Genomic DNA, 14,724 nt, shown 5'->3' with positions numbered 1-14,724 from the left:
AGGAGATAGCGCTGGTTTCTTCAATTACAGTGTGGGAGGAGAATGATTTTTTGACACTGAGAGTTGAACTTGGCATGTTTGCATCCCTTCTTTTATTTTTATTAATTAATTTTTATTGCAGTAGAGTTGCTTTACAGTTTTTTGTTAGCTTCTACTGCATAGCAAGATGAATCAGCCATATGTAAACATATATTCTTTCTTGAGGCCCAAATAGCTCCCTTAACACTAAATGACCTCAAAGTCTCACCCTGTTTTTCTTGTCCTCACCCATGTTCATTAAGAGTAATAATGGATTCATGATCAGAAAGTCCCACATCCGATTAGATCTCTGATTTATTTTCTGACCCTAGATGAATCACCTTTGCACTTAGACCTTATTTTCCACATGCGCTATGAAGTTGTTAAAATGGTCATGGGTTGTTCTGAAGTGGTTTTCTTTCATAAAACTGAAGATAACTTTGAAGAACACGCCAAGTTTTCAGGATTGGAAAAAAATGCAGATAAATGAAATGTGATTCTATAGTTATCGGTAAAGCACCTCCTCTTCACCACCACTACCTTGATCTTTCTAGATCTTCTCATCTTGGGCTGCTATTTTTTTTTCTTTTTTTAAAAAAATTCTTTTTAATTGGAAGATCATTGCTTTACAATGTTTTATTGGTTTCTGCCGTACAACAACATGAATTAGCCATAAGTATACATATATCCCCTCATTTTTGAACCCCCTCCCACCCCTTCGGGTTGCTATTAAAATTATTTTTAATTGACTGAGGTAACATGGACTGGGAAATAGAGGCAAGCCAATTTAAAGGTATGAGCTTAGATTATCTACAAACAGATGAGCAATAAAGCTTTGATAGTATCAGCAGGCCACAAGTTGTGGGTTTATGTATATTCAGATAGTGTGTGAGATAAATCCTTGAGACAAAGTTCACTGAACCCTGGGACAGGACTCTGTGCTGGTTGAAAGTCCCTGTATCTTCATACCTGAGTTATGTGGTTTCATAGTGATATTAGGTGCTGCACCTTTGTGATTTTTATTTCAACATTAAAGAAATTTTGGGTGTCTGGGGAGCAGTGATTTCCATAGGTAAGGTATATAAAAACTTGCAGGATCTTAGTTCCCTGACCAGGGATTGAACCTCAGCCATTGGCCGTGAAAGCACTGCGTCCTAACCGCTGAACCTCCAGGGAAGTCCCCAGAATTAATTATTTTAAAATGTACTACAAAGCTGCGGTGATTAAGACCATGCACTATAGGCGTAAGGAGAATCTGGACTTCAGATCCTGGGATCCCTATAGTCCCAGATTTCCTGACTTTCCAACTTGCAGATGGCAGATTGTGGGGCTTCTCAGCCTCCATAGCCTTGTGAACCAATTCCTATAACAAATTTCCTCTTATATATATGTGTGTGTGTATATATATATATATATATATATATATATATATGTCCTACTGGTTGTTTCTTTTATATATATATGTGTATATATATATATCCTATTATATATAGGATAAATTTCCTCATATATATATATATATATATCCTCCTATTGGTTGTTTCTCCAGAGAACCCTCATTAATACAATGGATGAAACTTGGAAACTTGCTAAAGCCAAACACAGAAGGTCACAGATTATATGATTCAATTTGTAAGAGATATCCAAAATAGGCAAATCCGTGAAGATGATACATGGATTAGTGATTGCTCAGGAGCTTGGGGTGGGGAGGTGGGCACTGGGCAGTGGCTGCTCTTGGTACAGGTTTTTATTTATTTGTTTGTTTACTTTTGGCTGCACTGGGTCTTCATTGCTGCCCAGGCTTTTCTCTAGTTGTGGCAATCGGGGGGCTACTCTTCATTGCAGTGCACGGGCTTCTAACTGCGGTGACTTCTCTGGGGAGCGCCGGCTCTCGGGTGCTCAGCTTCAGTAGTTACAGTTCGTGGGCTCAGGATTTGCGGCTCCCGGGCTCGACAGCACAGGCTCAATAGTTGTGGCACATGGGCTTTTTTGTTCCTCGGCACTTGGGATCTTTCTGGATCAGGGATCAAATTGGTGTCTCCTGCATTGGCAGGCAGATTCTTTACCACTGTGCCGCCAGGGAAACCCCTAGAACAGGGCTTTTTTTAAGGGATGTGATGAAAATAGTCTAAAACTAGATAGCAGTGATGGTTGTACAACTTTGTGAATATACTAAAACCCACTAAATTGTCCACATTAAAAGGGTGCATTTTATGCTTTGTAAACTTTATTTCCCCAAAAACCCACAAAAGCAATATTAAAGGCAATTTTAATTTTTTAAATAATTATTTTTGAGAATCTGTTAGGGGAGCAGTGTATAGTGTAAAGTAAAAGCACTGATTCTAAAACCATACAACCTGGGCTGAAGTTCCAAATCCCTGCTTACTAACTGTGTGATCCAGAGCAAGTTACTTAACCTCTCTGTGACACAGTTCCTTCATCTTTATGTGAAGTGTTTAGAACAGTGCCTGGCAGGTGGTGAGCATTGTATAAGTGTTTGTCGTTTTAACTATATGCCATAAAATGTGCCAGTCACTAGCGGGAAGCACAAACCAGTGTCAAGAAAGCTGTGCTAATTTGTATCAGTTAAGGGTGGAGTCCAAAGCAGATTGCTTCACTTGGTTTATTGTATGAACTCCGCTCCATGCTCATTCAGGGAAAGAGCCTGGGTTTATCGGGAAAGGAGGGAGATAACGTGGAATGCCTAAACTGAATCTTCTTACCTGGGTTCTGGAAAAAGGTCCAAAAATACATTGTGTGCTCAGTCGTGTCTGACTCTTTGCTACCCTATGGATGGTAGCCCGCTAGGTTCCTCTGTCTGTGGCGTTTTCCAAGCAAGAATACTGGAGTGGGTTGCCATTTCCTCCTCCAGGGGATCTTCCTGACCCAGGGATCGAACCCAGGTCTCCCACATTGCAGGCGGATTCTTTACCACAGTGCTGCCTGGGAAGCTCAAATGGAGGAAACCGGAGCAAGGGATGGTAAGCAGTACTTAATGTATTTTTGTTGTTCAATTAAATAAATGTTAGGCAAAAATTCTGAGGCTTTTCCTCTTGAGTGTAGACACAAACCTCATGATTTTTGTTCTCTTGTCTTCTCTTTGTTTTAATCCTTTTTTGCTCTTTTTAAAAATATTTATTTTTTATTTATGTGTTTGGCTGCATCAGGTTATAGTAGAGGCATGCAGGATTTTTAGTTGTGGCATGTGGGATCAAATTTGGGCCCCCTGCATTGGGAGCTCAGAGTCTTAGCCATTGGACCACCAGGCAAGTCCCATCTTTTGTTCTTTCATTTCAAAAAGTAAGATCAAGCAAAATAAGATCAAGTAAAGTTCATGTCACTGCCACATTTTTATTCCCAGGATGAATCAACAACCCAGGAGCAGGTGTTTCAGGCAATATTTGCATCACTTTGCTTTGAACTGCTTTTTGCATCTTTGTGGAGGTACACTTACATTTGTTGATTTTCCTGTAGATCTCAATCTATTGACAGCAAACCGAGATTCTAGTAGAAGGACTTGTTTACATAGCCATTTTGAGGGAAAGATGCACAAGTGCTGCTTGGTTGTGTCCAACTCTGCGACTACAAGGACTGTAGCTCGCCAGGCCCTTCTGTCCATGGACTCCTCCAGGCAAAAATACTGGGGTGAGTTGCCATTTCCTACATCAGAGGATCTTCCTGACCCAGGGATCAAACCACGGTCTCCTACAGCCCCTGCATTGCCCCAGGCAAATTTTTCACCACCATGCCTTCTGAGAAGCCCCAGTGATGTATGAAAGGAGAAAAAGTATGACTAGTAAATGATGGGGCAGTGAGCAGGCTTGTCTTGAAGTTCTCTGGAATATATAGACAAGGCTTAACAGTTCCCCAGGCCTTACTATAGAAAAGCTTTACCTGTGGGGAGCCAGGATTCTTCAGAAGAGATGGCAGTGGGCCTGTGTGTATGTGTGTATATATGTGTATGTATGTACATATGTTTATGTATTCATGTGTACATGTGTGTATATATGAGTATGTATATATGTGTATGTGTGTGTATGTATATGTGTGTGTGTGTGTTGGGAGGGGAATAATTCTACCTTGGGTTTCTGAAATCCTTTTATTCTAAAACTTTAAAAGTCCTTTCACATGTTTTATCTCATTTATCAGAATGTCTCTAGTTAGATAGTGCAAAGATAATCATAATCCATGATGTTACAGATTAGGAATTAAAACACAGGGAAGTGATAAAATTTGGCCAGAGAGAAAGAGAGAGAGAGCAAGAGTGAGAGAGAGGATAATAAACCCAGCAGCCAATCTAGAACTTTATTATTAAATTAGAGCCTGATGGATTACATCTGTATTAAATAAGAAAGGAAGGTGGTGAGGGTTTAAGGCAAAGTTCCCGAAATTGGATCCATGTTGGAATTAACTTTTGGCGCTTTAACAGATCCCAGGACTCAGCTCCCATTCCCAAGACTATTTCTTGATTCTGACTTAATTGATGCATCATCTTGGGCTTTGAAACTTTTACAAAGTTCCTTTGACCACACTGGTTTTAAATTGGGGGTGGTTAGAGTCTGGAAAAGGAAATCTGAAATCTGTTTTATTTACTTTTATTCTAAGTATATGATATTTAAATTTCAAACCATATAGCAATTTATAAAAGAGAGCAGGAGAGTTGAAAATTTAACATTTATAAAAAGCAGGTACTTCTCAGAAGGAAAGTGAGAAAATTGTAGCAGAAACCTAGGTAATATTTACTGTAAGGATATTTTTTAAAATACTGGTTTATTTATTTGGCTGTGTCGGGTCTCTGGTACAGCATGTAAACTCTTAGTTGTGGCATGTGGATCTAGTTCCCTGACTAGAGACTGAACCCAGGCACCCTGCATTGGAAGTGCAGAGTCTTAGCCACTGGACCACCAGGGAAGTCCCTTCTGTAAACCAGGGAAGCCCATATTAAATTTAAATTTCAGGAAGTAATTTTATTATTCCTGTGATCCATAGCCATATAAGTATTCTAATTGTGGTATTATGTCATTATATTAATACTGCCTAGGATGAAAATCTTATCCAAAAGGAGAAATCACTTGTAGATATCATAATTTGAAGAATAATAGTAGTAATTATTATGGGAATATTTTATTCATATAATTATCACAGGAATAATTAGTAATAAATATTATTTGTTATGTGCTAGGTATTGTTCTAAGTATCATTTAATTCTTACAGTGACTCTTGGAGATAGATAATACTATTAACTCAGTTTAACAGATGAAAAAAATGAGATTAAGAGAGAGAAGAGAGATTAAGTAATTTGCTCAAGAGAACACAGCTAATTAATGGCAGAAACAGGTATATTGGAGTTTCCCTGCTGGCTTAATGGTAAAGAATACACCTGCCAATGCAGGAGACAGGGGTTGGGTTGGAAAGATCCCCTGGAGTATGGACTGGCAACCCATTCCAGTATCCTTGCCTGAGAAATCCCAGGGACAGAGGAGCCTGGTGGGCTACAGTTCATGGAGTTGCAGAGTCAGACATGACTGAGAAAATAACCAACAACAATATGGGTATATTGTGTTTCAAAATTCACTGGGCTATACTTCTGAGATTTGTAATAAAAATACTGAAAGGTAGCCAGAGCCTAGGGTTATGCCTTTTGGGTCTTTATTGTGGAAGATATAAATGACTTCAAGCAAAGACATATCTGAAAACAAAGCACCTTTCTCATGCATGTAAGTTCAGAGCAGGAAGCACAGCTGAGGTGGGGCTGCTCTGGGGCTGCACTGAGGCTATATTAAGATAACAAGCCAGTAGAATTGTTCACTGCTATTTAATAAAATACACGCCTACATACTTTCCTCATCCACACCCACATTCGTGAACACACACAGTGGTTCTGCATTTTTTGCTCACTGAATTTATTTTCCAACTATCCTCCATTATCCTGTCAACAAAGGTCTGTCTAGTTAAAGCTATGGTTTTTCCAGTAGTCATGTATGGATGTGAGAGTTGGACTATAAAGAAAGCTGAGCGCTGAAGAATTGATGCATTTGAACTGTGGTGTTGGAGAAGACTCTTGAGAGTCCCTTGGACTGAAAGGAGACCCAACCAGACAATCCTAAAGGAAATCAGTCCTGAATGTTCATTGGAAGGACTGATGCTGAAGCTGAAACTCCAATACTTTGGCTGCCTGATGCGAAGAACTGACTCATTGGAAGACACTGATGATGGGACAGATTGAAGGCAGGAGGAAGAGATGGTTGAATGGCATCACCAACTCAATGGAGATGAGTTTGAGTAAACTCTGGAAGTTGGTGATGGACAGGGAGGCCTGGTGTGCTGCAGTCCATGGGGTTGCAAAGAGTCAGACACGACTGAGTAACTGAACTGAACTAATCCTCCATTCGGTTCCTTGGTGGCTCAGGCTATAAAGAATCCACCTGCAATGCAGGAGACCTGGGTTTGATCCCTGGCTTGGGAAGATCCCCTGGAGAAGGAAAGGGCAATACTAAGGAAGTCATTCAGCACTTTCATTATATGGTGCCTGTGTTAGAGGAAAGGGAATATATCCACATTTATGCCAGTGCTTTGAAGGAAAGTCACACTGTCTTGAGATCATCACAGTGGGGCAGTAGAAATTAGTTCGAGACTGTCAGGTAGAATGTGCTATTTAGGAACACTGAGTTGGGACCTTTGGTCTGAAAAGTAATTATGTCTACATAATTATATAAAAGTAATTACATATCCAAAAGTAATTATGTATACAAAGTAAACACACATGAATTCTTGCTGGAAGAGGAAGGTGTAACTATTACTTTTTTTTTTCACTTTAGAAGCTTTATTACTCTTACCTTTTTAGCATCAGGTTTTTTTTTTTTTAATCGGAGGCTAATTACTTTACAATATTGTGGTGGGTTTTGCCATAAAAATTACTGGAGTATAGTTGCTTTACAGTGTGTTATTTTCTGCTGCACAGCGAAGTGAATCAGCTAGAGGTGTACCTATATCCCCTCTTTTTTGGATTTCCTTCCCATTTAGGTCACCACAGAGCCCTGAGTTAATGTTAGTTGTGTATTTTATACATAGTAGTATATATAAGTCAGTCTCAATTTCCTGATTCATCCCAGCCCTTCCCCCACCTGGTGTTCATTTGTCTCTATGTCCATGTCTCTATTTTCTGCTTTGCAGATATGTTGATCTGTACTGTTTTTCTAGATTCCACCTATATGCTTTAATAAACAATGCCATTTTTCTCTTTCTGACTTTGCTTTGTGTGACAGTCTCTAGGTCCATATTAGTCTCTGCAAATGGCACAGTTTGTTCCTTTGAAGAGCGTTTTCTCATTCTCATTAATTCTCACTAGAATCTTCTGAGGTAAGTGCTCATGATAATCTCAGATTAAAGATTAGAAAACCAAGACGTTGGAAGATCGAGATAAATCTATCTTGCATTCCTGACCTTGGTGCCTGTGTTCCTTCTACTTGTCACAGTTGAATGGAGACAATATACTAACTTTGTTTCCAGACGTTCCAACTTAGCTCTCTCCCAAGTAGAAAATATGATACCATCAGCAAGCAATTCTGACTGTGGTTCCTCAATAGGTTCCTCAATGTATTGGATTTCTTAGGCAAGAATACTGGAGTGGGTTGCCATTCCTGTCTCCAGGGGATCTTCCCTACTCAGGGATTGAACTCAAGTCTCCTGCATTGGCAGATGGGTTCTTTACCATGGAGCCACTGGGGAAGCTCTTCTGATTACCCCATAGGAAATTACAGGCAGAGGTAGGGACAGGAATGAAAACTGGTGGGGCTACCATGATGTGGGTCACAAGATGCAGTTGCAAGCGAGCCTTTGGAATTAGAGAGTTGAGGGGGAGAGACTAGGTGTGTGGACTTCTTAGCTGGCCCGCCCCTTTTCTGGTGTCATTCATTTCCTCCTGCTGTCTGTAGTTCTTTACTGCCCCCAGGAGAGAAGCAGGTGTCCTGGTCCCAAAATTAGGATGAGAAGGAATGACAAGGTCAGGCGATATGGTAGGTGAATCACCTACCAACACAGAACTAGAAATTGAAACCTCTGCCTCTGTAATCATAGCACCAGGTCAGTGCTGGTGCTCCCCATCCAACCATCTCATCCTCTGTCATCCCCTTCTCCTCCTGCCTTCAATCTTTCCCAGCATCAGGGTCTTTTCCAATGAGCCAGTTCTTCGCATCAGGTGGCCAAAGTATTGGAGTTTCAGCTTCAGCATCAGTCCTTCCAATGAATATTCAGGACTGATTTCCTTTAGGATGGACTAGTTGGATTTCCTTGCAGAATGAGACAGTGATGTTTTCCCACAGGTGCCTTTTTCCTCTTGCCAGGCCTTTGTTATTGTTTCCCTGAAATTCCCTTCTATGTCTAGAGTCCTTAGGAGGACACATCCTGTGTGACACAGCACTTAGGTTACAAGACAGCTGAGCTGAGCTGACTCCCTGATTGTGCCTGCCTGGGTCTGGGACTGATTTATCAGAGAATGAGAAACTGTACATGTGTGTGTGTGTGCGTTCCTGAGATCTTTTGCAGATTGCCTTTTTTCTGCCCTTTTCTCTGCAGAGGGCTGTGGGCTAGAAAGGCAGGACAACAAAATAGATCTCCCTGCTTATGGGGGGAAACTGCCAAAGATAACTGTCGACTAAAAAAAAGATATACAACTTGAGAGTTGTGAGTTAAATTTTATTTGGGGCAAAATGAGGACTGCAGCCCAGGAGGCAGCATCTCAGATAACTCTGAGAGACTATTCCAAAGCGGCAGTGGGGGAAAGTCAATATATAAGGTTTTGGTGCGGGGGGAGTTCAATACCATGAAGCACTCATTTTATTTTTTATTTATTTATTTTTTAACCACTTTTTTTTCTCTATATATTAGCATTTTCTCAAATACATACATGGGAAAAATGAGGTAACTGTAAAATGTGCAAGGAACAGGGCCCCCCTAAATTACATGTTTATATATATATATGTAATTATATATATATATATATATATATATATATATATATATATATAAAATTACCTTTCTAACACAGAACACAGGTGCTGGGCCCAGCCAGGGCTGGGGGATGGAGCCCACTGTCATGCCTAGGCCAGAAGTTGGTAAATAAAACAGTAAACAATGACAAGCCCCCACCACAGGAAATCATTGGTAACATGGCATCTATAGCAAGGTCGGCAAATCACAAACATCCTAAATAATTGCCTTATAAATCTTTTTTTTTAAGTGATTTTTTTTTTAGTGTTGTTTCCCCTCCAATAGCTGCTCGCTGGAATCACTGCTGCAGCCGACACAACAATCCGTGAGCCTGTTTCCGCCTGCCCCAGGAACTGGAAAGGGTTTTGAAAACCTTTTTTGGGGGTGGGGAAGGGAGGGGGTTGGAGAGGGTGGTTCTCTGTGTAAAACGTGGGGTTTTCAACACTGCTATAAATATAGAAATGTCACCTGGAGTTATATACAGTAAGACTTTGGGTTCTCCACGGGGTGGGGCCAGGCTGATGGGGCCCCATGGCAGGCTGGGGGGTGGCGGGAAGCCAGGGCCGCTGCTGGAGAACGAGGGTGGTTGGAGCATCCCTGAGGCAGCAGGCGCCAGGGGCTGCCTGCTAGGATGTGCCGGCCCCACATGCGGTTCGTTCAGGGCAGCAACCCCAGCTGGGGGTGAGGAAGAGAAGGAATGGGACCACGAGGGCGAGGGTGGGGAACTCAGCCAGACCCTATGGGGGCTCCTCCAGACCTTGGAGGGCAGGGCTCAAGCTGGGAGGCGGCCCCTGGAGGTGGGTCCACACCCTCCCTGGACCCAGGTCCTCCCGGACTTCCTTGGAGGAGACACGCCCAGGCAGGTGGGAGACAGGTCCTGGCTAGAGAGGGAGAAATGCCCTGAAAAGCGTACGGTCCCGGTAGGCTCTGGGGACGTGTGCAGTACAGTGCATGGCAGTTATCAGCTGAGCACAGACCCCCCCAACCCCACCCACGACCGCCAGCCACCCGGCCCAGCCCCAGCCGCGCACATGCATGTAGACCAGGCGGTACAGCGCGGACCATTCCCTGCCCCCTGGGCACTTGGTCCTGGTTGGTCCCCATACCCCCCCCCCCACCCCCCATTAAACCAAAAGAAAAGAGATTGTTTAAAAATCTACACCCTCAGATCCTACACGCGATTTGGGGCCAAATGATCAACAAAAACTGCTGCTCCTCACGTTCATGCAAAACGACAGAAAGGGGAGATCGGGCACGGGTCTGGGCACCGTCACTGCCAGGGAGGGCAGCCACCCGCAACACAGGAGGTCGCTCTCCCCGGCCTGGCCCAGGCCCTCTCAGAGGGCCCATCTGCCGCAGCCCAGAGCCTGCCTCCCGCCTGCTTGGGATGCTGGCTCTGATGCTCCCCAGCCTGGGCTCGTGGCCGGAATGTTGTGCCTGGGCTGAGGGCCCTCTAGGGAGCCAGCCCCACCCTCACAGCAGCCTGGCTGCCTGAGTCAGCCGAGGGTCAGGGCGGAAGGACCCACTTGGCTTCCTGCCACCACCTGTCCACGCCTGTCTGTGCCACCTGCACAGAGGGCATGCCACTTCAGGGCAAGAGACCAGGCGACCCGGACAGCTCCACCTTTGCCCATCTTGGGGCCAACGATCTCCACCGGCCACACTAAGGGAATGGACCCTGGCTCCCAGTGCTGGCAGGAAAAGGAGACAGACCCGAGGGCAAACAGGAGAGAGACTGAGTTACGGACGCTCAGGCTGCTCCCTGGTGGGCAGACGGGTGGGCAGATGGGGAAGGAGTCTTTGGAGCTTGGCAAATGCAGGGGCTTATTGCAGGGGCTTCTCTCGGGCTGACCCTGACAGCAGCTCTGGAGAGGCAGGCAGGAACGGCAGGGCAGGCCGGGACCACGCCCTCTCTGGGCACCCCCCGAGTTTCCAGAGCTTTGGGCAGGGTTCTCCGGGGCGGCTGTGGGGCCTCACTCAGCCTCCCTGGGCACCTCGGAAGCGTCGGCCCGGCAAATGGGACACGTCCGGTTGGCCTTCAATCACTTGTCGACACACTTGGTGTGGAACTCATGGTTGCAGGGGAGGACCCGGAGCAGCTGCCGCGCCTCGAAATCACTGAAGCAGACGACACACAGCGTCTGCTCCGACTGGTGACTGTCCGGGTGAAAGCGGTATGATGGAAGCTGCTCGATGTCCGCTTTGGTGAGGCCACGGGGTTTGGCATCTCCCAGCCGCTCGGCCAGATTCAGGAGAGCCTCATAGTTCTCCATCTCCACGTCATCCACATCAAGATCCAGGCTGATGGGCCCCATTGCTGTTGGTGACATCGGCAGCATCGAGAGGAAGTCGGGCAGGAAGCTGGGGTAGTACGGTGGTGGGGGAGGCGGCGAGGGGAGCGGCTGTTGCAGGCGGTATCTCTGGGTGCTCAGTCTCCGAGGCATCACGTGGGAATATGGCGCACCGAAGGACAGCTCGTGGTGCAGGGTGTCGTGGGGCAGGTAGTGCATGGGCACGGACAGGGGAGGGCCGGGGGCCGAGGTGGAGTAGGTGAAGCTCCCCAGGGGGTGCTGATCCCCCCGGAGATCCACGTCATTGTCGAGGCGCTGCAGGGGCATGCGTGGGTGCTGTGTCTGCAGGGACACAAACTGCCCAAGAGGCGCCATGTGAGCAGGCTGGGGGTGCGGGGCCGGCGGCGCGGGGTGCAGGATGTAGTGGTCACTGGAGATGAGGTGGGGGTAGGCCTGGTAGGGCACCGGGAGCTGCTGCATGGTGCACGCCTGGATCAGCTGCTGGGGCGGGAGGCAGCAGAGAGGGTAGTGCTGCCCGCTGAACATCACGGAGCATGCTGGGAGCTGCTGAGTGCTGCAGCCAGGGATGTGCTGGCCTGTAGGCAAGGGGAAGCCTTGGGTGGTCACCGTGGTGACTGTGTAGGACAGAGGGACAGGTCCCTGGTGCACCTGCTCGTGGAGATCAAACATGAACGGGCTCTGCTGGGAGGCTGGGTGCAGCATTCGGGGGCTCCCGCCGGCGGGAGCTGAGGCTCGGTGCTCCTCTACGGGGAGGTGTGCTGGTCGGGGCGGCAGCTGCTGGGAGGGGAAGCGCTCATCCTGGGCAGGCGGGCTGGCCAGGGGGCCCTCGCGGCTGGGGCTTCCCCAGAACTGGCCCGGGCTGCTGCTGGGTCCTGCAGGGAATTGCCGTTGACCCCCAGGGGCAGAGGGTGCCCACCTAGTCACTGCCAGAGCCCATGGTTGCATCAGGGGTGGCAGAGGGCTGGAGGGGCTGGGCCAGGGCACACAACCTGTGTCATGGTTCCCTCCTCGGGACGGGGCGGCGCCTGGGACACTGAAGTGCAATGAACCAGACCTTCGACGGGGCAAGAGCGGCCCCTTAAGCCAGCCTCAGTGGTTAGGAAGCGAAGCACTCATTTTACAGAAGGTTTTTTGTTAGTCATGAGGATCTGATGTCACCATGAAGGGATTTGACGCTTCTCTAGATAGGAGGAGATGCAAAGATTGAGATCATAAAATCTGTTCCTAAAAGCATCCAACTATTTAAAGACATGTCCCACCAGATTCCCTGGAGCACAGAGTGCCTCACTCCACCCTTAACTCCCTCAGGGGTTGTTGAAGGTCAACAGCTATAGCAGCATGGGGTTCAATCTCCATGGAGGCAGATGGCAAATGCCTTTGCTGTTCAGTTGTTGGCAATGTTCTTGGTAAGTGCCAATTGGTAGTTGACATTTGGAAGCCCCTTTTTTAGAAGGACAAACCAAGCAGGGTGAACAGCTAAGTGGGGACTGGTCCTTGGAAATGCAGTGTGAATGGCAGTGGCAGAAGCCAGGCATGTGAAACAAGTCGCCAGCAGCAGGTACAGGCATCTTCGGTCTCAGGTAGGAGAAAGTGAACACGGATGGGTCAGAGGCAGCTTTGTGCTGAGAGCAGGCAGTGGTTGTGTGTTCTTGGCTTTTCTTTCTTATCACTAACCCTTATTCTGTGCTTGGGGTGCAGCATTAAAGAATCTGCCTGCAGTGCAGAAAATGCTGGTTCAACCCCTGGCTCGGGAAGATCCCCTGGAGAAGGCAACCCACTCCAGTATTCTTGCCTGGGGAATCCCATGGACAGAGGGGCCTGGCCGGCTACAGTCCATGGGATCTCAAAGAGCAGGGCATGATTTAGCACCTGAACAACAGTAATCTCAGGAAGAGAAAATAGCCAGCATATATTTTAAGATATATTATCTTTGAACTTTTGAAGTTTTCATGTAGTAGATGGAGGGTTATGAAATCAGCAATGTTATAAGTAAAATGATAATTATATTAAAAACCTTTTGAATTTATATAACACTTGAAAGGACATAAAATGTGTTCATGTCGGTAATGATATTTAAAATCTGATGCTATTTGATTTCCCTAGGTGTCCCGGGGCTCCCTATCTTGGATTCCATTTCTTCCCCTATGGAGCAAGGTCTTCAGGAGGAGCCAAGATAAAGTTTAGAACTTTCTCATCTCTACTGTATATCACATGTATTTCAGGAATTCTGAAAGAGGTGAAAATTCCTGACATGTAAACGAAGCAAGAAAAGCTGATAACGTTCTGTCTTACTGTCAAAATAATTTGTTTGAATGTGGTCAGGACTTTCAGGCAGCATGACGGAGCCCTCCCCCTCCCCCCCCTTTTTTTATAGTCCAAAGGGCATTTCAAGCCCCAGGTCTCTAGGAGGACGGTGGAGATCAGAAGAGTCATAATCCTTCCTATCTGAGAAGAACCGGAGGGTGAATCATGTGCTGGTAACTCCTCTTCTCTCCGCCTCATCTCCACCAGGAGATATCGCTGGGTAGAGAGGCGGGTTATCTGTGCAAGTCTCTTGGGCTTAAAGAGAGCCGCCACTTCTGTCCATTCGTCCACTCCGGAGCGTGCGTCAGGAGGGTGATGGAGCATGAGGCTCTCTGATACCTGGCAGGGCATCTTGAATGATTTGTGTGCTCTGTCCCCTGGGGGTTCTGGCCCCTTCCTGACTCCCTACCTCAACCCCTCCGGGGCTCACAGTGGAAGTCTGAATTCAGGTCCTTCCCCCTAAAAAGGAAGATAGAAATAGGCTTGGGCTCAGATCCAGGAAAATGAAGAAACAAAGCAAGTGATCCCGAATTCCATCATTTGGTGAGTACTGGAAGCAAATTTGGGCTTCCCCGGTGACTCAGATGGCAAAGAATCTGCCTGCAATGCAAGAGATCCAGATTTGATCCCTGGGTTGGGAAGATCCCCTAGAGAAGGAAATGGCAACCCACTCCAGTACTCTTGCCTGGGAAATTGCTTGGACTGAGGAAGCAAATCCTGATTTATGCTTATTTTCTGAATGCATTCTGAAGACAGACATTCAGACATGCTCCTAGGTAACAGGGAAGAACACAGAGGCAGATTCTGCTCACATGTTCTTTCCAATTTATGGTGTATTTGTTGGTGAAATTTAGTTTCAGCATTGTGGTTTTCATGATTGCTTTAGATTCTGACATAACCCCTTTGTGACACTATGTGTCTTGTCCATTTGAGTGACAAGGACATACTTGTAATGAAGCAGCTTAAAGAACACTGGGTTTGTAGTTAAAGGGCTGGGAACTGGGGAATTCCCTGGTGTTCCAGTGGCTAGGACTCTGCACTTTCACTGCTGAAGGGGTGCGGGTTCCGTCCTTGGTCTGGGAACTAAGATCCCACAAGCAGC

At 46.2% G+C, this 14,724-nt stretch overlaps 2 protein-coding genes across 5 annotated transcripts in view; one reads left to right on the top strand and one right to left on the bottom strand.

Annotated features, from left to right (window-relative positions):
* The window catches only part of STYK1 (serine/threonine/tyrosine kinase 1), a 55,142-nt gene that overhangs the window by 12,207 nt on the left and 28,211 nt on the right, over positions 1 to 14,724 (top strand). Inside the window, exon 2 of one of the 4 annotated variants that reach the window (XM_061125013.1) lies at positions 2,938 to 2,999. The exons of 1 other annotated variant lie outside the window; for it this stretch is intronic. The gene's annotated coding sequence lies outside the window, so the exon portion shown is untranslated. Of the gene's footprint in view, positions 1 to 2,890; positions 3,000 to 13,783; positions 14,166 to 14,724 lie in introns of those variants that run through there. 2 more of the 4 variants (XM_061125012.1, XM_061125014.1) reach the window with 2 other exon arrangements.
* Positions 10,218 to 13,647, bottom strand: LOC133043778 (RING finger protein 44-like). Its single transcript, XM_061125015.1, has one exon. It carries the CDS (start codon positions 12,261 to 12,263, stop codon positions 11,049 to 11,051), a length of 1,215 nt encoding a protein of 404 aa, XP_060980998.1. The 5' UTR covers positions 12,264 to 13,647; the 3' UTR covers positions 10,218 to 11,048.

Source organism: Dama dama, chromosome 22 (genome assembly GCF_033118175.1).
Source record: "Dama dama isolate Ldn47 chromosome 22, ASM3311817v1, whole genome shotgun sequence".
Lineage (NCBI taxonomy): Eukaryota > Metazoa > Chordata > Mammalia > Artiodactyla > Cervidae > Dama > Dama dama.
The sequence above is the reverse complement of the archived record's forward strand: the minus strand, read 5'-3'. Positions and strand labels throughout refer to the sequence as shown.